Source organism: Mauremys reevesii, linkage group 7 (genome assembly GCF_016161935.1).
Source record: "Mauremys reevesii isolate NIE-2019 linkage group 7, ASM1616193v1, whole genome shotgun sequence".
NCBI lineage: Eukaryota > Metazoa > Chordata > Testudines > Geoemydidae > Mauremys > Mauremys reevesii.
In genome coordinates, this window is record NC_052629.1 from 102378294 (window position 1) to 102403731 (window position 25438).

At 42.1% G+C, this 25438-nt stretch overlaps 1 protein-coding gene across 2 annotated transcripts; it reads right to left on the reverse strand.

Annotated features, from left to right (window-relative positions):
* Positions 1–9395: 9395 nt before the first annotated feature.
* Positions 9396–25150, reverse strand: DNASE1L3 (deoxyribonuclease 1 like 3). 2 transcript variants are annotated; one of them, XM_039546121.1, is made up of 8 exons: positions 24941–25150; positions 19407–19495; positions 16803–16886; positions 15952–16064; positions 14425–14537; positions 10864–11021; positions 10478–10574; positions 9396–9763 (listed from the first exon to the last, which is right to left on the reverse strand). In XM_039546121.1, the coding sequence occupies exons 1-8, from the start codon at positions 25070–25072 to the stop codon at positions 9635–9637; spliced, it is 915 nt and encodes a 304-aa protein (XP_039402055.1). In that variant the 5' UTR covers positions 25073–25150; the 3' UTR covers positions 9396–9634. The 2 variants fall into 2 exon arrangements, with proteins under 2 accessions (XP_039402055.1, XP_039402056.1); XM_039546122.1 differs by having other exon boundaries at positions 19407–19526; positions 24941–25029.
* Between the last annotated feature and the right edge of the window lie 288 nt (positions 25151–25438).

Genomic DNA, 25438 nt, shown 5'->3' on the forward strand with positions numbered 1-25438 from the left:
CCAGAATTTATTTTCTTTGGGTAATGAGGATTTCTGCCATTGCTCAGCAACTAAATTAAGCAATGACTCTGGTATTTTGATTCAACTAACAATGTAGCATGCTAAAAGTGATTCTTATCTTAATACACTCAGCAGCTCTACACCATCATGGCTAGTGTATATTTCTGCAAATTGTTCCCAGTCTCACACTGAGGGGGTTGCCATCTTAAGAACCTTCAATTTACAGCTTTATTTCCTAGTTAAGCACTCCGCAGGCAATAAGAAAATAGGGCAGGAGCAAAAAGTGTGCCATCTTTGGTTCTAATACTAATTTATAACCATTGTGGGGCTAGGGATGCGTCAGGGGATTAGCTGTACCTATTGAAGTATTGGACCTCCATGCTTGCATATAATCTATGTAAAATGTATACAACGTTCCTGGTGTTCATACGAAGAAGCATCTGGTGCCATAGTTGCACACCACCTGCAAATGATATTTCAGGTTAATAATAATTTGTTTCCCTTTTGTGTGGTCAATTTGCACGCTGTTCTTTTGACACCTAGAGGCATAGGAAATGTGTGCTCTAGCTAAAGAGACTCCACAGCTCCAATCTGCTGAAAATGTCATAGAAATTTACCGAAGTTCCGAAATAGACATTTGCAACAGTGCCACCAGGGGGTGCCCTAGTAATATATATTACACAAACCTAAATATGTGTGGTGTGTGTGTAAAACAAACATGCCTGAGGAAGAAACTTGCAAATCCTGGACAGGTGGCTTATTTACAGAGAGATTATGAAAACACTAACTGCAAACAGATTATGTAGAGGAAAAAAATATAAGTGATTCTTTGTAAATAAAGCCAGGGAAATAACTAGTGACTTCCTCTTTTGTCATCTTATTTTTCATTAGCTTGGTGAATGGAGAAAGAGTAGAGGGTACTAATAAATGCTTCATGACGAGAAAACCAAAATAAACTTCTGCACATCAGCATGTGCTTTACTGTTTCAATACTGTATCAGCATTGTACAGAAGAAATCTGCAATATGGACCATCATGGACTGTAGAAAGATCAATTCCTGTTTTCAGACCTACTCAATGAAGCCCTGATTCTGTAAAGCAGTTATGCGTGTGCTTCACTTTAAGCATGTGAGTAATCTCATTCATGTTGTTTAGCAAAGCATGTATTTATTAACTTTAAGCATGTGAAGTTAATGTAAGTGCTTGTGTGCCTTGTTGAACAGGGATCAATTTGCTTGTGTATTTAAAGTCATCTTTCGCCTGTAAAAATCTTCCCCAGCACTGCATTCTTATATAAAGCACTTATTACACAATTTGCTGAAAGTGCCCTTGAGATGCTAAGATCTGAAGCATGGAGGATTTAAAAAAAAATAGGTGGGGCGGGAGGGAGGGCGGAGAAAGAGGAGAAGCAGACTGTCGAAAGTTTTTGTTGTCATGTCCAACTGGCTGCATCTACTGTGGGCACACAGGAGGGGGAAGGAGGGAGAGAGAGAGAGAGAGAGAGAAACAAGAAGGAGAAGGGAAGGAAGAAAGAAAAAAAAATCAGTTCCAACCTATGTGTATTTAAAGTTGAGCACAAGGTTGAGTGTCTTGCAGACTTGGGAACACAGAAAAAGCAGTTTGCATGCACCTTAGCTGTGGCCCAGCTCAAACTAATGAGCCATGTTCCGTAGTGCTATTGAGCCGCCAGGCATATCATAAATCTGAGTCTGGCTATGAGTTGACTGAGCTCTACAAATGTGCTTTTTGAAAGGCTGATAAATGCAACCAATCAATTTCAGATTTAATTGTTGTTAGTTACATTCTAAACCAGCTCTGCAATTACCTTCATAGAGAAGAGGGAATGGTGAAATGTAGACATGGCTAGATCAACTGCCCATCTTTAAAACAGACACGGGAACCAGGGCAGACACTGTCAGTGATTTTCTGCTTCTACATTTTTCTCATTGTCGTTGGCTCTGCTGTGCAATATCACAAGAGCACCTTTGTTAATGCTCACTGTTCTGCTGTTTACTGAACTGGTAGTGACGGCAGGCATCCGCCAAAAGCCATTCAAATTCAGTAGGGACTCATTGGCATCAGTAGGCTTTGGATTAGACCTCTAAGGCCTGCTTCTGGTGAGGTTCTTTCATCTCCTGTTTGGGAGAGTGGTTGTAAGTGTTGATGTGGTGGGATGTACTCCATTTTATACAGTGGTGTTGTAGCCGCGTTGGTCCCAGGAGGATATTAGAGAGACAAGGTGGTTGAGTTAAGACCTTCTATTAGACCAACTTCTGTTGGTGAAAGAGACAAGCTTTTGAGCTTATGCAGAGCTCCAATAAAAGATCTTACCTCACCCACCTTGTCTCTCCTATATTGTTTTGGCATATGTCTGTCATTTTTAAAGCTTCCATCAGTGCTGCATTTTGAATGATTGAGTTGGTGCATGCTTGGGATATGTACAGGGCCCAACTGAGTGAGATGGGGATTCTGGGGATTGTTTTCCTATGCTAGAGTCTTTATATATAACAGGAGACTGTATAAATTGATGTCCAGGTTGTTGCCTCCTGATCTGTGCACCAAGGAAACTCTGCATATGGACGTGATTTCCCCCCCCCCCGACCCCACCTCCTGGGGGAGGTCAGGGCAAGTGCTGCTGCAACAGCATCTCTTCCAGGATCTGCTTGGGGTAGTGGAAGGGTATGGGGTTGGTAGTAAGCCGCTCACATTGGTTGGTGCTGTGAAAACCTGCTCTGCCCCCAAATGGCCCTGCAGAGATTAGCCTGGGGTTCTATTGCCTTGTCTCCATAGAGTCCGAGGCCAGAAATCACCTTTTTGATCAGATAGTTTGACCTCCTGCATAACATAGGTCAGAGGACTTCTCTGAAATAATTCCTATGAGGTAGAACTTATCTTCTAGAAAAACACCCAAATCTGATGTTACCTTTTCTGGAGGGGCTTCTCCGTACTTCCCCGTGAGGGGTCTCCTAGAGGCAACTGGGGACAGTGGAGATCCTGATGGTGTGATTTCATTGGAACTGCATTTCCAGGGAGCAGGAGGAGGCTCTAGAGCTGGTACAGAGAGACAAGGCTTCTATGTCTAAGGATACTTTGGGATCTACATAGCTTGGGGGCAGGCTTGCAATCCATTCGGCCAGGGGAAAAGCAGATCCCTCTCACTGATGGTATCATGTGAGGGAAAGTTCACAAGTTACTCCTTTAAAAGCTTTCCTCCTCCCCAAATCCTCTGGGCATTCCCTCAGGAGGGGGCAATATAGCCCTGTATTCTTACTGTATTCAAGCCAATAGAAGTTGAGAGCCCTTACCCTCTCATGTGACCAAGCCCTTACAAAAGATAAGACACATAGCTAGATAAAGTGTGAGTGGCCCTGCGGGAATGAGGACAGACCATGATCCTGGGAAAGGGGTGGAAGGTGAATGGAGGGAAAACTAGGAAAACGCTAGCTCATTTTAAATGTCGAGATAGACTTTTCCCAAGTCTGAAAGCAGATAGTTTTGATGGGAATGGATATTGTACAACTCCAACTCACACCTGGAATGAGGCAGCTCTGCAGGAATCACTCCTTTGTTAATATAATATATGCTATCCAAACTCAGGCAATAGTCCCATTGGAGACACTAGGAAATAACCTCATTGCAGACCATGGGAGTTTTTCCGGAGTCACAATTGCAGCACTGGGCTTTTAATTTTTTCTAATAAAATTTTATTTGCACTTTGTTCTTGCTCTGTTAGGATTGTTGCAGTGAAAACATAGATTTTTAGCTTCAGAAATGCCTCTTTGTTTTTCGCTCAGCCATAATATTGGTCCTGGCCTGCCGAGGAGCAAGCCTCGGGGGGCCATTTTTGAAGCTATGAAAGCTTCATTTTCTAGTGCAAAAATCCTGTTTGATCATAAACAAAGCGCAAGCGGCCTCATGCAGCTAAAAATCTGATGAAGCCCAAGAGAAACGTATTTTGTCTACAGAATAAATCAAGAATGCTGCAAGCTTTTAAATTTTTAAAAGCTGCTTTTCGGGGAACAAAAATAGGTATTCCTCCCCCTGGTGAGGAAAGCAATGTAGTACACACAATGTTAAGCATATTAAGATACATTTTCTGTTAAATTTAAAGAGTACAACACAGGAAAACTGATGTCATATTCTATAGACCTATTGAAAGGTCTCATAATATTACAAACCACTCAAACTTTGAATGCCTACTTTGCTGTCTCCCCAACCCCAACTGATTAGTATGAATCTGGGTAATATTTCTTCTCGGAGCTCTGCAACAAAACTACATCCCATCCCCATCATGAGCCATCTGCACGAGCACTGTTTGAGCATGAACATTTCTCTACAATTGCTAGAAGCTCCTCTAGACAATGGTATCTAAAAAGTGAAGTCAGGTATCTTCATGTCTGATGCCTGAATATTTATGGCAATCTGTATTGTCTCTCTCCCCCAACCCCATTTTGCATCAAGGATTATATTCATGTTTACAGCTGAAGACAAAGCATATAAAACACCTCAGTAAAATACAGTGATATTTTTGAGAGTACATTTGTCATTGCAGATGGCCATTTTTGTTATCTCTGAGTGATACTTATTTCTGGGTACATTATTTCTTTCTGAAAGCCACAAAGGAAATAGATAATGCCCAATAAGTCGTGAGGTCTGGATGTTATGATTGTTTTTGCAGAGTAACCTTTAAATGAAACATAATTGGTACCAGACAGTGGCATTTAATAAAACTTACAATGTAAATAATTGTTCTAAATCTCTAGCTTTGTTTTGTCTTTAGTGCAGCATACCTAGGGCCCTACCAAATTCACGGCCATGAAAAATGTGTCACAGACCATGAAATCTGGTCTCCTCCCATGAAATCTGGCCTTTTGTGTGCTTTTACCCCATACTATACAGATTTCATGGGGGAGACCAGCATTTCTCAAATAGGAGGTCCTGACCCAAAGGGGAGTTGCAAGAGGGTCGCAAGATTATTTTAGGGGGAGGTCACAGTATTGCCACACTTACTTCTGTGCTGCCTTCAGAGCTGGGCAGCTGGAGAGTGGCAGCTGTTGGCCAGGCGCCGAGCTCCAAAGGCAGCTCCCCGCCAGCAGCAGCACAGAAGTAAGGGTGGCAACACCATACTACGCCATCCTTAATTCTTCACTGCTGCTGGAGGTGGCTCTGTCTTCAGAGATGGGCTCCAGGCCAGCAGCTGCCCAGCTCTGAAGGCAGCGCCCCCTGCCAGCAGCAGCGCAGAAGTAAGGGTAGCAGTACTGCAACACACCCTCCACCTTCCCCCAACTCCTTTTTGCATCAGGACCCCGACAATTACAACACCCAGAAATTTCAGATTTAAATAGCTGAAATCATGAAATTTATGATTTTTAAATTCCTATGACCATGAAATTGACCAAAATGGGCTGTGGATTTGGTAGGGCCCTAAGTATAATCAGGGAGATTATGGAACTGTGTCCCCTTAGGACTAATTCCTGCAGCAAGTTTAGTTTTTTCACACTGTCGATCTATTATACCAGGGGTTCTCAAACTGGGGGTTGGGACCCCTCAGGGGGTCATGAGGTTATTACATGGGGGTCATGAGCTGTCAGACTCCACCCCAAACCCCGCTTTGCCTCCAGCATTTATAATGGTGTTAAATATATTAAAAAATGGTTTTAATTTATAAGGGGGTGGGAGGGTTGCACTCAAGCTTGCTATGTGAAAAGGGTCACCAGAACAAAAGTTTGAGAACCACTGTATTATACTCTTAGCTTCTGTCTTCAAATCCGTTCTCCACACGGAATAAGCTTCCACAAAGGTCAATCCTTGTTTTCCTTTTAAAAATAGTATCTTGTTTGCCTTCCTTCCTGCCCCACCATTCTGCCAATCTACAAAATACTTGAGAGCACTGACTTGGGAAGTAAGGGTGTTCTTAATTAATTCCCCACACTGCCCAGTTAAATTGACAGCTTTCACAAGCCTTTCACCCAACAGGGTCAGGTATCTGCATAAAGCTATATGGGGTTGTTTGAGGAAAAAGATCATTGTGGCATTGAATAATATTATCCGTTGCATTTTTTTAAATCTATGATACTGCAGTGTTTGCTGCTGTGAAAGCTCTGGGGGAAAATGCAATTAATTTCTGTGTAAGCCTAGAAGAAATCAGTGTTGAAATATTCAGATTGTACTTGAAATCACATTGAAGGATTGCTCTATTGAAGGAGTCCACAGGAAACCTCTCCTGTGGCAGTTACACCTGTGGGGTGTATGTGAGAAAGGATGAATGTTAACAGCAGGAGGAGTGACTTGCTGGCTATGGAGTGAGAACAAACAGGGCATTGTTACTACTTGGCTGCTTTCATGCAGGAAAGGGAAATGGATTTTTTTAAGATGTCATTTCTGGAATCAAAACAATCATTCTGCAGGAGAAAATGGATTCTGTGTCTCTAGCACAGCACGCCATGAATGAAAACAATTGGTAAAACTGTGTGTATTGACTTAGCAAAATTGTACTCGTTTGTATCACTGTATTGTCATGAGCAGGTTTATTTCACTTTAACCCTAGTCTTACTGCTGGCTCTAAAATATAATGTTCATTATTTCTGTTAATAAATCAGCACTAATGATAGTTCCTCTGGCACGGTTCTGTTAGCGTATCCAGAACGAGCCCATCTTTCAGGGAGCTAAGCAACTTTCCCATAAAGAATTGCTCTTGCCTAAAAATTTGGGGGTCTAGGATCACTTTGATTCATATGAATAGCTTGCACCATCACTAGTTGGAGTTCCATATATATATGTCCAACATGCATGGATGGGAGAACAAATAAAAATTCTCAGTCTAAATAAAATAAGTTGGGCTGGGGGGGAGGAAAATGAAGGATATGTTATATTATGTTAAGATATGTTAGCAACAAGAAACAGGTCAGGGAAAGTGTGGGACCCTTAGTGAATGGGGGAGGCAACCTAGTGACAGATGATGTGGAAAAAGCTGAAGTACTCAATGCTTTTTTCGCCTTGGTCTTCACAGACCAGGTCAGCTCCCACACTGCTGGCTAAGCAGCAGTTCTACAGAAAAGGACCTGGGGATTATGTGGATGAAAAGCTGGATATGAATCAGCAGTGTGCCCTTGTTGCCAGAAGGCTAATGGCATATTGGGCTGCATTAGTTGGAGCCTTGCCAGCAGATCAAGGGACGTGATTATTCCCCTCTATTCGGCACTGGTGAGGCTACATCTGGAATATTGCATCTGGTTTTGGGCTCCCCATTACAGAAACGATGTGGACAAATTGGAGCGAGTCCAGCGGAGGGAAACGAAAATGATCAGGGGGCTGGGGCACATGACTTACAAGGAGAGGCTGAAGGAACTGGGCTTGTTTAGTCTGCAGAAGAGAAGAGTGAGGGGGGATTTGACAGCAGCCTTCAAATACCTGAAAGGGGGTTCCAAAGAGGATGGATCTAGACTGTTCTCAGTGGTAGCAGATGACAGAACAAGGAGTAATGGTCTCAAGTTGCAGTGGGTGAGGTCTAGGTTGGATATTAGGAAACACTATTTCACTAGGAGGGTGGTGAAGCACTGGAATGGGTTACCTAGAGTGGTGGTGGAATCTCCATCCTTAGGGGTTTTTAAGGTCAGGCTTGACAAAGCCCTGGCTGGGATGATTTAGTTGGTGTTGATCCTGCCTTGAGCAGGGGGTTGGACTAGATGACCTCCTGAGGTCCCTTCCAACCCTAATCTTCTATGATTCTATGATATGCTTGATGCTTTGATTCATTTTGCCCTTTTTTACCTATACAGTAACTCCTCACTTAATGTTGTAGTTATGTTCCTGAGAAATGTGACTTTAAGCGAAACAATGTTAAGCGAATCCAATTTCCCCCTAAGAATTAATGTAAGTGTGTGTGTGTGTGTGTGTGTGTGTGTGCAGGGGTGGGGTGGGGAGGTAGGTTCCAGGGAATTTTTTTTCACCAGACAAAAGGCTATATTATGTATATACACGCACAAACAATTTAATACTGGTACACAGAGATGATGATTGCGAAGCTTGGTTGAGGTAGAGAAGTCAGAGGGTTGGATATTTCCCAGGGAATGCCTTACTGCTAAATGATGAACTAACAATCAGCTGAACCCTCAAGGGCAATCAGCCTCACATGCTATAAGGCAACACAAATGGATGGAGGGGAGACCGCATGGCGGACAGAGACACAGAGTGTGTGTGTGTGTGTGTGTGTGTGTGTGTGTGTGTGTGTGAGAGAGAGAGAGAGAGATGTGCATTGCCCCTTTAAGGATGCTGACCGCACTCTAAGTACACTGCCTTTTTAAGTAGATTCAGCAAGTTGAGACAGCAGCTGCTGCGGGCAAGCTCTCTCCGTCCTGAGCCTTGTCGTGTGTCCCCCCTGCTCTATGGAGATGGGGTAAGCGGGGAGCAGGGAGAGGGGGGAAGGGGACACCCTGACATTAGTTGCCCTCTTCTCCCTCTGCCCCCTCACAGCAAGCAGGAAGCTCTGGGGAGCAGCTCCAAGGCAGAGGGAAGGAGCAGCACATGGCAGTGGGGGGAGGGACAGCTGAACTGCCAGCAATTGAGAGCCTGATGGGTGGCTGCTGCACATGGAACTTAGGGGAATGGAGAGCTGATGGGGGGGCTGCCGGTCCACCCTGGTTCCAAGCCCCCACCAGCTAGCTGCAATGGGCTGCTCTTCCTGCAAGCAGTGGACAAAGCAGGCGGCTGCCAAACGATGTAATAAGGAAGCACTGAGCAACCTTAAACAAGCATGTTCTCTAATTGATCAGCAGCGAAACAAAGTTAACCGGGACGACTTTAAGTGAGGAGTTACTGTATTCTGAAACATGGTGGGTTAATGGGGCAGATCCTTAGCTGGAGTAAACTGCCATAGCTCAGTTTAAGTTAATTGATCTGTCCCAAAGAGCAGAATAAGAGTATACTGCAAGTAGTGCTACCCTTGCAGTCAGGGGCGGCTCCAGGCCCCAGCATGCCAAGCGCGTGCTTGGAGCGGCATGCCGCGGGGAGCGCTCTGCTGGTCGCTGGGAGGGTGGCAGGCAGGGCTCTGGTGGACCTCCCGCAGGCATGCCTGCGGAGGGTCTGCTGGTCCCGCGGCTTTGGTGAAGCCGCGGGACCAGCGGACTCTCCGCTGGCACGCCTGCGGGAGGTCCACCGGAGCCGCGAGACCGGTGACCGGCAGAGCGCCCCCCCTGCGGCATGCCGCCATGCTTGGGGCGGCAAAATGTCTAAAAGTTTTTACCTGTATGACACAAAACAGGAATGCCAGAATTCTAGAACAATTATGAATAAACAGACTTCTCAGTCCAACAGGCCTAGAAGAAGAAAGTGTGCAAGCATTTCACGTTAAAACATCTCACTACATTTGTATTCAGCATGACAAGAATTCAGCAATATTAATTTTAGCTGATTTATTTTTAGTTACCTTGTAATAATCGACAGACTTCATTCATCTTCCTAGATAATATTTCACATTTAAACAAAGTATTGTTTTTTCTACTAAATATTGCATCAGGAGAGAGTACAACTAGGCTAAGTTTTAAACATTATCTGTTGTTTTAAAGGGAATGTTTGGGGGGTGTTTTTACTATTTTAACGTACACACAAAGGATGATAGCAAGAGAATCCAAGGTGCCTAGGATGACAAATGGTGGAGAGTTCTTGTTTTTCTTTTCTTTGCAGCAAGTGATCTTGGTCCGTTGAGGAAACCCCGCGTAGTTTTAAGCTCAAACATTACTGGAAAGTGATCACTAACTTCCAGAGCCTGTGAAGTTAAAATATATATATATATATTCACAGTATGTAGCACAAAACACAGCTTTAGTTGGATACAAGTATTCTTCCCTTCTTGTCCTGTTCCTGTGTTATGCAGTGCTGCTATGCATCGTTAGCTAATCTGCCATATTCTATTCTAGGGGTGGCTGCATTTCAGTGGTAGGTGAAGTGATTCCTGTGAAAGTAAAAGCTTTATACATGGAAATGAAGCTAAGACTGGTTTTATAAATAGGGCCATTATTCAATATTTTTGTTTGTTGCTTTATTGTGCTCTTATACATCTGTTAGTCTATAAGGTGCCACAGGACTCTTTTCTGCTTTTACAGATCCAGACTAACCCCTCTGATAATTGAAACATTACTGTTTCTCTTCAAGACAGAGTGCCACTAGACAGGATGTTATCTTACAGGAGCTCTGGCATTATGCCTCATCATTCCAAAAAGACCTTTCCCACTCTACTGTGATATGATAACCCACTGTGCTTTTAGCAGGTACACTTAACCATACAGCTACAGGAGCTGAGAGTCTCTCTTGGAGCCAGCTGCTAGATTGGTTTACAGATATGTAGCACATTGCGTCTGTGGATTAGAAGGCAATTCATTCAACACGCACCATCCAAAATCAGAATATTCTTTATTTGGCAAACTCGTTGTTTAAGCACTGCATATGGTCCTGTAATGAAAAACCAAAAAGGAAGCCATACCTGCTCTTCAGTCATTCCAAAGGCCTTTTGAAAATCAAGGATATCAGCTGAGTTTGGGACAACAGCGTTGATGAGCTTTTCACCATGGATCACAATTCTAAAAGAAGCAAAGAGTCGTTCAGAGGTGTCTAATGCTCCTAGACGTGTCCGATTTTGAAGATTAAAAAAAAAAGTAACTATGTTGTGTGGTGAGTGATTTAGCAAAATAATGACCTGATAATGGAGTAACCAACACCAGGGCTTCCTTAATGCAACGCTGGCCATTCCCAATGTCTCTGTGGTACTCCCCCCATCTCACGTGACTTAGTATCCTGCAAATGCCTTACCAAGCATAGTGCTTTCTACCTTGGGGATCCCCACTGAATGTTTCTCAAGTGAATTGTTACCTGTCATATGCACAGTTTGTGCTGTTCCTAACTGTTGTGTCATTTTTGTCGCCAATTAGCCACACAAACTCAGAGTGAGTTCTCAGCCTGATGTTCTTCCAGTGCTTCTTTGGAACATAACCACAGCCAGCATTGAAGTCCCCCATGAAGATGAAGTTCTGAAAGGCAAGATTGTAAGAGATAAGTTAACTTATCAGCAATAAATCCTCAAAGACACCATTTTAAAAATGGCAGTAAAAACAGGGATGGATATTTAAAATATATAGATCAGTGACACTCAGACCTCAGTGGTTTGGGAGCTAAACTAGTGATCAACATTACCCAAAAGAGCCGTAGTTGTGTGAATTCATTGTTTCATTTACTATAGAATTATTCATATTTAAACAGTATGATGGGAAATATATAATTATTCTCACAGCAAAATGACTGACCAGGTATTATTATTTTATCAGCTACAATTGGTTAATAACATAGTAAAAACATCTTGATTGGTTAATAACTTAGATTGGTTAATAATTTAAATCACACCTGTTTTAATATCATGTGCTGCAGAGAACCACAGGATGCACATTAAAGAGCCACTTGCAGCTCGCAAGCCTCAGACTGAGTGTCACTGAAATAGATACGATTAATATAGAGGGTCTGATCCTGCTTCCACTGAATTACTCAGACCACCTATAGCCACCCCAGCTATAACTCCAGTGATGTCCACAGATTGCATAAAGGATGTATTTGGCTTAGTAGTAATCTTAACATTGATTTACTATTTTTATTATTTATTTATTACAGTAGTGTCTGATGACACTAGATTCAAATTCCAAACTCCTTGCTCAGATCTGGTCCATTATGGAAAGACTGAAATTGCAAACTCTACTCCAAACCAATATTTGCATGGGTAGGAGGTTCAGGTCTGTAGGTGTGATTTGGCCTGACATCTAATTAGATATAAATAATCTTTAAATACCTGCTTGTTATTACTTGGGAAGTTGTGTGTGTGTGTGTGTGTGAGAGAGAGAGAGGAATGGGATTTTTTTTTCAATGTTGGCATGTAGTTTAAAAGAAAAAGAAAAATCCACCATCCTATTTGCAGAGCCCATATTTCACTGTACAAAGATATACAGAGATTGAAATATACATAAACTTTCCTTGCTGAATGGCAGCTGTAATTTTTATTCTGGGAGTTTTGTTTGCAGGTATTCCATCTCTGAGACCCCAACACTTGTAAGTAATGTGGTGAGCAGAGGACTGGAAATGCACAGCAAGCTGGGAAAGGTTTTCAGAATGCTTATTTTCTTTAGATTTGGTGTTGGAGCCAAACTATATGTTAAAAGAACAGGAGTACTTGTGGCGCCTTAGAGACTAACAAATTTATTTGAGCATAAGCTTTCGTGGGCTACAGCCCACTTCATCGGATGCATAGAATGGAACATATAAGAAGAGTATATATACACATACAGAGAAGATGCCATACCAGCTCTAAGAGGCTAATTAATTAAGATGACCTGTTATCAGCAGGAAAAAACTTTTGTAGTGATAATCAAGATGGTCAATTACAGAGGGTTGACAAGAGGTGTAAGGATAGTTATCATAAGGAAATAGATTCAAGTAGTGTAATGACTCAGCCATTCCCAGTCTTTATTCAAGCCAGAGTTACTGGTATCTAATTTGCAAATCAATTCAAGCTCAGCAGTTTCTCACTGGGGTCTGTTTTTGAAGTTTTTCTGTTGCAAAATTGCCACCTTCAGGTCTGTTACTGAGTGACCAGGGAGATTGAAGTGTTCTACTGGTTTTTGAATGTTATGATTCCTGATGTCAGATTTGTGTCCGTTTATTCTCTTGCGTAGAGACTGTCTGGTTTGGCCAATGTACATGGCAGAGGGGCATTTCTGGCATTGCTAAATGTTGTTCAATTGGCCTCAAATAATATTTAAGAACCCACATCTTTTGCATTGTACAGATGATGAGCTCAGTTCTTGAGATGCCACTTAAACTGTGTCCCAAAAATAGACATTTCAGAGAGCAATAAAGAAAAGTGGCCTGTGGCCTGCAAATGTTTATGCATGTGTGTAGCTTTACAAATGTAAGATAAGCACATATGTAAGTGTTTGCCTGTGCGTGTGTATCAGTGCAGATACAGAACTTGTGTACAACTTAGGAGGATACTTTCAGCAACTGGGTTTCACTTGACTGTTAGACATAGTTACAATGTAAGATACAGTAATGCACCTTATGGGGGATGGAGTGAGACTCAGTCCAGATGTCTCGTACACTTTTGATGGGTTCTAAACTTGCTGGATTCTTGGGCGGGTGAATGGACAGGGTGCAGGGCAGGGAGGGACATGAGAGCTGGTGCAGAGAACTCATTAAAGATGTTTGCACAATGTGAGAGAACATAGTGGAGATCAAAGAGAGATGCAACAACAATGGCTAAAGGTATGAGATATTGCCAAAGCTACTGTTGGTAAGGAAAGTATTAGAGGAGACATAGTTGATCATCTGAATGATGAAGGATATAATGGAAAGTGCTCTGTTTTCTCTCTTTACCCTGTCTCATAATAGCAGAACAAGGGCACCATCAATGAAAGGGCAGTGAATTTAGAGCAAATACCACCTTCCCAAAGCATACTTTATTCACGCTGTAGTATTCACTGCCACAGGGGGTAATAAGGTAATGAGGACGAATATTAAAAATAGGATCTGATTTTTTTTATGCCCATTAATAGCATTTGTGGCTATATAAGGTCAACTAATGAGGACTCCAACTCGTCTCCAGGGATCAGGGCGGAATTTTCCACCCCAGTGTATAGCATTAGACTATTGGTTTAGGTACATTATGCATTTGTTTCTTTCTCTGAAACGTCATAAGTTGCTCATTGTTGGGGACAGGATACTACAGTAGATTGGGCAATGAGCTAAACTTCTGTGTCGAGTATAGTGAACCTGATTCTGATCTCACATTCTTTGGTTTTACAATGGTATACAGATCTATGGACTTCAATGAAGTAATTCCTGATTTACACCAGTTTAAAAAGAGATCAGAATCAGGATCTCTAACTATGCCAGGAAATCACTCTCTACTATGTCAGTACTAGAGTGGTGGGTGAGATAGAAGAACAGACACAGAGCAGAGATTGATATGTTTGCTTTTCCTGGAAGATATTCTGTGTCTCCGAAGTAAGATATTGGTCAATAAACTCCTGGTATGGCAACACCATTTTCAGGTAACTGTCACTTTTGAAACTCAATCTGTTTACATACCTGTGATAAGGCTGGCCTGGTTAGACTGACTTTGAACCAGATTGCAGTTGTGCATTCTCAGGAGCAAAACACAAGGGTGAGGGAGAAGACACTTTTAAGAAGCATGCTTTCTACAGAGACATCCAGTTTACTGATCAGAAAGTGTAGAACTACATGAAAATGTATCAGTTTCTTAACTGCATCAACAGTTTTGAAATCACGAGCCTCATAATGTTGGCACCAGAATGATTCAGTGTCACTAAATCCTTTCTTTCTCAAATCTATGTTTAGCAGTATAAATATGTGAGCTTAACGGTGACTCACCTTAGATTTCCAGCGCTGTTTGACATCTAAATACACATCATAGAGCTCATCAATTTCCCGCACAGCTGTTTCAGGTGTGGTGTGTTGAGGGATTATCACAAATTCTTTAACAACTTTTAAACAAAGCAAATTCCCAGGAAAAATGGTTAAATGACTTTTGACCTTTTTAAAAATAATAATCAAGATAAGAAAAAGTAGTTTGAAATGAAAATGTGTGTTCTTTAATAAAAATACTTCATTCATACAACTTTTTATACTGAGGAATGTAGTTAGTCTGAGGACGAATGATAACCTGGATCATTAAGCATCTTCTCTTAAGCACATTAGCACCTGGTGTCTATCAAATGAATTTATCCAACCTTTCAACTGAAACAAAAGGGTGCAGAAATGTTTTTCCATCATGGAAAAAATCTCTTAAATGCACGCTATGTGCAGCGTTCGTGATCACGATGATCGAAATTCTAGCAGGTGAGTTGTTAAGTCTGGTTTCTGCAAGGTGCTGAGCATTGATCCAACAGAACTCTTAGGCACACAGAATAATCCCACTGACTCCAATGGAGTCGCTCGCATAGATAAAATTAAGTATTTGCTTAAGTGTTCTACTGGATCAGGACAAGTGCTCGGCACCTTGTATAACCGAACCTTAATAGTCCAGCTGCTAGATTTCATTCAAAATGACCATGATCACAAACCTGACACATATTGCACATTTTAGGGTTTTACATAATGGAAAATCCATTTTTTCTATGTTTTCTTTCAGTTGAAAAAGATACAGCATAAGGTTGCAATATTCTTCTCCAATACTTATTTCTGGTTTTAGCCAAATTTTAATAGAACAATTGCACTTCGTTCCCCACTTCTATCTATTTTGCTCATTAGAATATGATGTCAATGTACTTTGTGTTACTGGACCTATAAAAAAATGAGAACCCTATGGACAACCAGTAACAATACTAACTTTGATGGTTGCATCAGCAACACAAATCACATTAATATCATATGAACAGAAACCTAAATATATGGGAGACCTAGGTCTAGTTTGTATTTCTGAGGAAGTCAATCATTGATGACGTTTTTCTTCTCTGCCTTTGATGGGTAGAGGAATTATAGCCTGATCTTCATATATGTTAAGCCTCTGATGATGTCCATGAGCCAGGAGGGTGCTCCATATCTTATGGAATTATGCCCTGCAATGTGAACTCTATCCTACTAAGAGATAATAGGGCCTTCAGATTGGGCCTTTTTACCCACTTCATGTCGCCCAGTGGAAGGGATGACATGGCTCAGTGTAGTGTAGTGAAGTTTCCTTACAAATCTGCAAACTTGTCGACAATCTTACAATTAAAGTAAGTTCTAAATACCAATATCCAAGCTTCATATGAGGATAAACCTAGCTATCTCAGACTCCTACAGCAAGCTACCCAAATCCCGAGATACCCTATATGCATTGAAACGTGGCTTCATTCATTATTTTCTCATTTTATAAAAACTTGGAGAGAGGACAATACAATCTTGGCAGCTTCTCACCAGTTTTTGGAGACGTGAACCAGACAACAAAGGGTTCTCTAGAAAAAGCATCTACATCTCCAGGCTGAATATCTGGATACTGATAGGTTTGCTTCACTGACACCACATTTGATCTGCAAAGTAATTTAACCCATCAATAGAATATTAGATATCACATTCACTAATAGTTTGGTCATATCACTTCACTTAGTAATTTCTTGGCTAGTAGCAAAAGCTACATTACATTGCAGCTGTGAAGACTTAATAAAATTCCTATTCAATATGTCAGTAGAATAACCATACATTTCAACATCAACCGTGATTTCTAGCTCAGAGTTACTATCCCACCTCCTTCGCTTCCAGAGACTGAAGGTTGGCTAAGAATAGCACCTTTGCTTGTCTACATTGAGGTTGAACTGGTAAAGCTACACTGATGGCTGTAACTAGGATACAAGCTAGGCAAGGCCCAACTCAATTTATGCACATTAAAAATCTTCTATTCTTCTTGCCTAAAGATGTTGGCAGGTATGGATCATTGCTACCATGACAGGACATAGGGAGAGATGTGGGAGGAAATCCTAGCCCCACTGAAGTTTATGGGAGTTTTGCCATTGATTTTAGTAGGGCCAGGGTTTCACACAGCCAGAACCCTGCTCGTATAGGGCTTTCTGTATCAAAGTCAACATCTTGACTTGTAATTGGAAGTGAATGTGAATTTAGTATAGTTGTGTGAAAACTAGTGTGATAGGCTTTCTGGCACTGACACGGCTAAGCCAGCAGGCAGCTGCGTTTTACATTAGTTTGTAATCTTTTTACTATATAAGAATAGCTTGCAAATGGAGACAGAAACATAATGTATGGAATTCACTTACCTATAGATAAAAGCATATTGTTCCTTATAGGACTTTCTTCCTAACCTTTTACTGATCACGTAGTCATATTCTTCTTGGTACTGACTAGAAAGAGAATATTTTAAGTAGATTTGTCTCTATAAGGGTTTGGAATTCTATTTAATCTTATATTAGTAAACACACGTAAGAGGGTCTGAAACACTGACTTCTTGTGTTGGGTTACAGAGATAAGTCACCTAAAACTATCTTTGGTGTCCTCTTGTATAATTATTCACATTTTTTCTACACCTCTCATGCTGCGTTTTTTTAACCTCAGGCTTTATGCTCTGTACTGTACTTTCTATTCTTTTCCTATGCCTCACTTCCATCCATCCATAAATGCATTATATTTTCTAGAGCAGAAACTTACAGGGATATAGTTTTCATCTCAGTATTATTTTTATCCAACAAAGAAAATTTTTATTTCTAGCTAAAGGTGAATTCCCCCTTCTTTGTATGCTGTCAGCCAAGTCTGTCTGTCTTCATTTTATTTCCCATGATGCATTAGTTTTAGACCTACTGAACCCTACCCTAATCAGACACATTTTTTCAAAATTAGCCCGTAAATGACTTTGCTGCTAGTCTTCTTCAGTAAGCCAGTCAAAGAGCCTAGTTCTCTTCTACTGTATTTTTTATGCATGAAGTTCAATCTGAGATCTTTCAGTCTAAGGACCTGATCCTTCCTTCAAGGGAGTGCTCTGGTGCTTAGCAAATCACATGGACTTTTGTATCTGTCCTTTCCTCCCCATTTCAGAATATCATGTGCCATACCGGTCAGCCCATTTAAAAAAGGATATTGCAGAACTAGAGGGGTTTGGACAAGGGTGATGAAAATGATTTAGGGGCTTTGTAAAGCTGCCATGTGAAGATAGATTGAAACGATCGGTATAGTTTACCTTAGGAAGGAGACAAAAAAGGTCCATAACAGAAAATATAAAATAATGCATGCTTTAGAGAGGATAGATCAGGAGTGTCTGTTCTCCCTGTCTCACAATGCAAGAAAATGGGGACGTTCAATTAAATTGAAAGATGGAAAAATTCATATGTCATATGTTCCGTAATTAGACTGTGGAACTCATTACCACAGGGTGTTCTTGGGGGCCAGAACTTAGCAAAAATCAAAGAAAGCTTGAATTTTTATATGGATACCAGAAATATCCATAGTTATAATAGTTTATGCTAACAAAAAGCATATGTGTGACGGGTTGGACCACAGAAACCCCCTTGGGAGCTGCCACCCGATGTGCCAAGACTACTTTTACCCCAGCTTTTTCTGCCAGCTCGGGGCCCGAGCACCCTGTCTTGCTGAGCCAGACACTCCCGTCTGCTCCAACAAAGACCCAGGGTCTGAATTACTTGCCCCAAAACTGCAGGTTTACCTGAAAGCAGCTCACAGAAGTGTTCCTGTCTTTAACACTCAGCTGCCCAACTTCCAATGGGCTCTAAACCCAAATAAATCCATTTTACCCTGGATAAAGCTTATATAGGGTAAACTCATAAATTGTTTGCCCTCCATAACACTGATAGAGAGAGATGCACAGTTGTTTGCTCCCCCAGGTATTAATACATACTCTGAGTTAAGTAATAAGTAAAAAGTGATTTTATTAAATACAGAAAGTAGGATTTAAGTGATTCCAAGTAGTAACAGACAGAACAAAGTAAGTCACCACGCAAAATAAAATAAAATGCGCAAATCTATGTCTAATCAAACCAAATACAGATAATCTCACCCTCAGAGATGCTTCAGTAAGTTTTTTCCTCAAACTGGACACCTTCCAGACCTGGGCACAATTCTTTCCCCGGTACAGCTCTTGTTCCAGCTCAGGTGGTAGCTAGGGGATTCTTCATGATGGCTCATCTCTGTTCTGTTCCACCCATTTATATATCTTTTGCATAAGGCGGGAATCCTTTGTCCCTCTGCGTTTCCACCCCCCCCCCTCACTGGAAAAGCACCTGGTTAAAGATGGATTCCAATTCAGGTGACATGATCACATGTCACTGTAAGACCCCAAGCCTTCCTTCCTCCCAGCCTGACTCACAGGAAGGCCTGCCTGCAAACAGAGCCATCCAGTCAATTGTCCTGATTGATGGGAGCCCTTAAGATTCCAAACCACCATTAATGGCCCACACTTTGCATAATAGGCCCTCAGAGTTATATTTCATATTTCTAGTTTCAGATACAAGAGTGATACCTTTATACAAATAGGATGACCACACTCAGTAGACAATAAGTTTGCAATGATACTTTACAAGAGACCTTTTGCATGAAGCATATTCCAGTTACATTATATTCACTCTTTATCAAATTTTTATAAAATCATATTGACTGCAACGTCACAATATGAACCCATCTCTAACTATTAGGAATTAGGTTTAGACCCGTAAGGGCCAGATTACCCCCTATCTGTCCACTGCAGGGTTTTTTGAACCTTAATTTGTAGCATCTCATGCTGGCCTCTGTTGGAGACAGGAGACTGGACTAGATGGACCATGGTCCCATATGGCAATTCCTATGTTTTTCTACCAGCTCTTCTGCCTTTCTGCATGTACTTGTGTTAGTGAATGCACATTTGTAGTTTGCCTTACCCATTGAGATTTTCTATTAAAAGGGGGCATATCTTGTTGCTGTTGTCCTTTATTTCCATCAGTAGCATGATGTCACAGCGAGAAATAACCTGCAGCAGAAAAGAGCAAAGGCTTTAAAGCCTGTTTGTGCTCAGTATATTTTCAAGGGTTAGAAAATTTAAAAAAAGAACAAAGAGAAAAACTGATTATTGTGACAAGGACAATTACCCCTCCACAAGCCCTCATGCATGGGAGTAACCCAGAGCCCTGCCTGTCACATGGATAATTAGGGGTAGGTTTAGAAGGTAGATGGGAAGTAGCTGTGGTGGCAGCTACCATGGGTGAAGGATGTGTCCTTTCCTCCCGGCTGGCTGGGAAGCTGTCAAGGTGGCTGGTAGTTTGGAACCCACTGCTCTGAGAGGCTTGTTTGTGTTAAAAATCCTTTGATTATGAACCCATTAAAAAAAATCCCTGAGGAAATGGACAAACTGCTGCTGGCAAGAGTTGGGATGCTGATTTTGGCTGGCTGTCTCCTTGGAGGTTTCATCAGAGGACATAATCTTTAATTAAAGATTAATCTGTAATTCCTGGAGACTCCATGACAATCCTGGAGCACTGGCAACCCTAGAGAGCATTGCTCATCTTCCCTAGCTGGTGGTTCTGCCCATCAACCTCTGTTACGTTTTATCTTTCTTCCCCATCCTTTGTAGCTTGTCTCCTCTTTGGGCCCAATCCTGCAAGCACTTATGTACACAAGTAACTTTACTCACTTGGTGCCTGACCCAATTTCCATTAAAACCAGTAGGAGTCTTTCCATTGACTTCAGTGACCGTTGCATTGGTTCCCTGAGTAATTGGGACTATTTGTGTGAGAAAATTTATTCACGTGTGTGTTTGTAGCATTAGACTCGTAGAATGTCAGCTTTGTGGGACAGGTACTGTAACTAACTATGTTTGGACATAGGACATTATGGGTGCTACTATAATACAATGATGAACTAATAGTGCATCGGGGAGATACATTCATGTCTCCTGCTGTAACTGTAACACTGAGGTTTTCTAACTACTCGGAATCTCTATAATTTGTTCTTTCCTTGCATGTGACTGTGACTTTCTCCTGGCGTTATCTGCACTGGTGACCTGCTAGGTCACTCCAATCCTTGACTCTGGGAGCCAGCCTCACCCTGCTCTGCTGTGAGAACTTCCACTCCTGGGCCATTCACGCACAGCCTCTGGCATGTAAGCTGCTCCTTGGTATGTGCAACCGAATGTCACTAGGCAATATCTCTGGTCCCAGACACAACCCTAGGAACCTCCATTTTGCAGTGTCCAGTTATGCATGCAGGACGCTGCAAGCTTATATGAGTTCATCAATTTAAAAAAGAAATTGATATGCACCAGGCTTGTTATCCCAAGGCGAGTCTCTGACATGCTTTAAACCAAACGCACTGCTTCAAGTAGAATAAACAAACGTATTAACTACGAAGATAGATTTTAAGTGATTATAAGTCAAAGCATAAGTCGGATTTGGTCAAATGAAATAAAAGCAAAATGTATTCTAAGCTGACGATAACACTTTCAATGCCCTTACAAACTTAGATACATCTCATCACAGGCTGGCTGGTTTCCCTTCAGCCAGGCTCGCCCCTTTGATCAGCGCTTCAGTCGCTTGGTGGTGATCTCTGTAGATGGAAGTGAAGTAGAAGAGGAAGAGCCTGGCAAATGTCTCTCCCTTTTATCATGTTCTTTTTTCCTTCTTGGCTTTGTCTCCCCACTTCAGAGTCGGGTGAGCCTTACCTCATCGCAGTCCCAAACTGACCAAAGGCAGGGGGGTGACTCATTCAAGAGTCTAACAGATCCTTTGTTGCTGACTAGCCCAGTGACTAGCCCTTTGGTCCTGTGAGGCTGGGCTGGGTTTGTCCCATACATGCCCTGATGAGGTGTGAACTGCCCCTCTGCTCTTGGAGAGTTTTTGCCTGGGCTTGCTTTAAGCCATGAGGACACATTTTCAGCTTCATAACTATATACATGAAATTACAACCTATAACATTACTATAACAATGTTCAGTACATCATGAGCCTTCCGAAGACACCTGGCATGATAAACTTTGCATTGGATACCGCACAATCATTTTACAAGGGTGAACATGGGAGTGTAGGGTGTTCCCACGAGGTACAGAGTGTCACAGTGACTATCACAAAGATTTAAATGTAAATATTGTAGGACAAAAGGTGAACCTAAGAACCAAGTCACAAATATCTGTGAACAACCAGGTACAACTGTGCACCCAAGGGACTGGAACAGCTCATTTAAATAGTTTTTTACTTTTTACAGAGTGGCTGACACATAAGGACCCCAATCAATTAGAACAGGCGCAGGGCAGCTCTAACCTATGCTAGCTTGTAATGGTTCTTAAGAAGCCATTAAACTGACAGGATCACTGGAATATGTGACTACATCTGCTCTCCATGTCAGCATGCCCCCTACAGCTGGAAAAAGGTAGCACAGAACAAACTCTGATAGGGATTCCCCTACACTGGAAAACCCCCAGCTGTCCAGTTAAAGCAGCATTAAATACTGCTTTGTGCTGCAGAATACCAGAGGCCAGGCTCCAGCCCAGATATTCAGTGGCTATTCTATATTAATATTTGTTATTTATGAAAGGGCATTTGTTGCCCTAAATAGGAAACGTGAATGAGGTATAAAGTATTGTTTTGGCAGGATAATTGGAAATGATCCAATTTCAGGAGAGACTAAGCACTGCTACAAAGAAAGTAAATTTAGTGCAAATCCCTTCTGGTTTAATTTTGTGATCACGTGAAAGGGACAAATGAGGAAATGCCAATCTAATACTTTTCGGTGGAAGCAGAATCTTCTCTAGCTTCGTTGAAATTTAGGAGATAAAAACACAAATGAAAGGCCCAATCCTGTAAACCTTTACTCACATAAGTAACTACAATCAGTGGCGTAGCCAGGTGGAGGGAAGAGGGTGAGCGGGGGGGAAAAAAGGCACCACCGGCTGCAGCGCTTTTACTGATGGGGCAGCACTCCGGGTCTTTGATGGCACCTTGGCGGCGGGCTCTTCACTTGCTCCGCAGGTCTTTGGCGGCATTTCGGCAAGGAAGCTTCAGTGCCGCTGAAGACACCTGAAGCGAGTGAAAGTCCTGCTGTCGAAGTGCCGCTGAAGACCTGGAGCGCTGTCCCATCAGTAAAAGCACCGCAGCGGGTGGCACCCAGTTCAGACCCACACAGCGGCAAGGAGCGGAACATCAGGCCCAGCTGGGCCGCATGTGGAAGGAAGGGGGCGGCCGGAGCTCCTGGGGCGCTGGGACCCCGCATGCCGGAGGTCTCGCGGGAAAGGGGAGAACATGCAGGGAGGGGTGATGCTGGGGGGAACCCTGGATTCCAGCAGCATGGGGCTCCTGGATCCCAGCAGTAGGGGGCTCCCAGTGGGAGGCAGCCCAGCAGCGCTCTCCGCAGCGGGGGCAGCAGCATTGCCTCGGGGGCAGCGCAGACTTGGAGTCAACGGGCCAGACCCAGTGCAGCGCATGCTGAGCTGGGGAACCCTGAGCTGGGCTGTACTATCTCGGGAGGGGACACCGAGCTGCCCCCCCAAAGGCTAATGCATCCAGCAGAGCACCCCCAAGCAGCCGCAGGGTGGGGATGTCCCAATCCCATCCCCTGTGCACATTCCCCAGGGATTGCATACTGAGCCATTAATCCCTTTCCCCCTCTCCAGCACATGGTGCAGTCCGTTCTGTCCTAGGGCGGTGCTGTATCAGCCAATCAAATAATAACTTGGGGGCCTTCTGACCAATCGGCTGCTGCTTCATGTTACAACCCGATGCAAGGAGGGAGGCGTTGGTAAAGTTATTTAAAGGGTCACCCAGGTGGCAGGGGGTGGGGAAGGGGAGAGTTTGGATAGACCAATGCGGGGTGGCGCCTTTTTTTTTTTCCACTGGTGTGTTGGAACCCAGGCTCCCGGGTGACTAAAATTAAAAAGGCACCACTTGTGCTCGGTGGGGGAATGGCCGCTCCCTCCCCAGCTACGCTACTGACTCCAATGGGACTACCCTTATGAGTAAGGAATATCTGCAAGAGTAAAGCCTCTAGTCATAATTCTAAACAATCCTTACTGTAACTGTTTAGCAGGTAAAATGAATCCAATATAGTATCTGAGAACAGGGGAGTAAGAGCACTTTACTTTAGAACAGGAGAACTAATCACCCAAGACACATTAGCAAGACAAAGTAGGTGAGGTAATATCGTTTATTGGACTGACTTCTATGGTAGCCATGTTGGTCGCAGGATATACTTTGATATATTAATAATTGTAGGCAATAATTGACTAATTCTATTTATCAAAGTGCTAATATATTCTAATTACACCTTTAAGTGCTAGGAATAAGTGTATACTTTCACACTGCTGGAATGACACATTCAATCATTATGACATCTTTAAACAAGGCTTTGAAGTTACAATCCATAATTTTCATGGATCTGAAGGTTTCAGTATTTATGGCTTCATTTCAAATGAACCCGTACTCTTCTAAAAACATTGTGGCCTCATTCATGAAACACATTGAAAATTTGATGATGTTTTTCTTGCAATACATTAAAGAAGTCGGGCTTTTGAATTTTAAATCACTGCTCTAATAGTACCCACTTATGAAGCAGTTTAAACAACACAGTTATATGATTAAAGGATTAGAAAAACGTGCCTTATAGTGATAACCTTCTCTTTGGTAAGATAAATAGATTGAGATCTTTGAGTTTAAGGAGTGACTTGATTACCATCTATAAGTCTCTACTTGGGGAACAAACATTTAATGATGGGCTTTTCAATCTAGCAGAGAAAGGTGTAACACAATCCAATGGCTGGAAATTGAAGCCAGACAAATTCAAACTGGAAATAAGGCATACATTTTTAACCACGAGTAATTAAACATAGGAACAATTTACCAAGGGTCATGGTGGATTCTCTATCACTGGCAATTTTTAAAGCAAGATTGGATGTTTTTCTAGAAGCTACACACTCAGGATTATTTTGAGGAAGTTCTATGGCCTGTGCTTATATGGGCAGGCAGACCAAATGATCATAACGGTCCCTTCCAGCTTTAGAAGCTATGACTCTATAATGTCCTGCTAAGGGGAATGTCTTGTGATGATCATTTCTTAGTGAGACGAGAGCCTTTCAGACTAATGATTAAATAAATAAGGTAAATAACACTTCAGACTATAATAAAGCTCTATGGATTCAAAGGGCAAGATATTTTTCTTGTGCATCAAAGACTCCCAGCATGTCCTAACTCTAACTTTATGAAGGAAATTGCATCTGCAGTTTCTATTGTTACATTACCATACAAATAAAACTTGCTGAACATGTGACTTTGGGCTACAGATTAATTTTTACCATTAGCAGTACAAAACAGTTTCTAATGCTCAATCATTCATTAACTTGAAATTTTTGTGTGTAGAGATAAAATAACCTGCAGGATGATTTAGCTGAAAAGTCCAAAGAGAATTCAATGTTTGTTTAATCAAAATGAACGTACCTTTACAATGACATCTAAGACTTCAGGTCTGGCCCTTTTTGCTTCTCCGAAAGACCTCACATTGAAGGAGCAGATTTTTATGCTCAGAGTTGCATTGAAAAAGAAAAGCAAAAATAAAGAGATGCAGAACATCTTTGAAGTCCTTGGACAAAGAGCGCTGGTGAAGAGTGCGTGCTGTGTATTGCTCAAACTGTAATTTAAATGAAGTTAACTGTAACAGCCACTGACCATTTAACAGGAACTACTGGCTTCCTTCTTTTGCCTTTGTTTTTTTATATTGTGACAGGGAACTACTGATAAATTGAACTTTTGCCTCAGGGGATCTCCAGTAGTTTAGAGCCAACTTTCAAAGTGTGAAGGTCCTTGTCTTTCACTTCTGAGCCCCAGCATCCCTTTTCCTGTGTACTAAATACTGCCAATATTACTAATTTATTTGAAGTAGTATCCACTGTGCACTAGGTGTATTCCAAACCCTGAAGAAGGAAATCACTGCCCCAG

Excerpts from the sequence above, each read along its gene's own strand:
- DNASE1L3 (XM_039546121.1), bottom strand. The coding sequence starts at position 25,072 with ATGTTCTGCATCTCTTTATTTTTGCTTTTCTTTTTCAATGCAACTCTG. Across the intron at positions 16,065-16,802 it reads CAATATGCTTTTATCTATAG|ATCAAATGTGGTGTCAGTGA; the intron begins GTAAGTGAATTC and ends ATTACTTTGCAG. Across the intron at positions 11,022-14,424 it reads AACAGCGCTGGAAATCTAAG|AACTTCATCTTCATGGGGGA; the intron begins GTGAGTCACCGT and ends CTTGCCTTTCAG.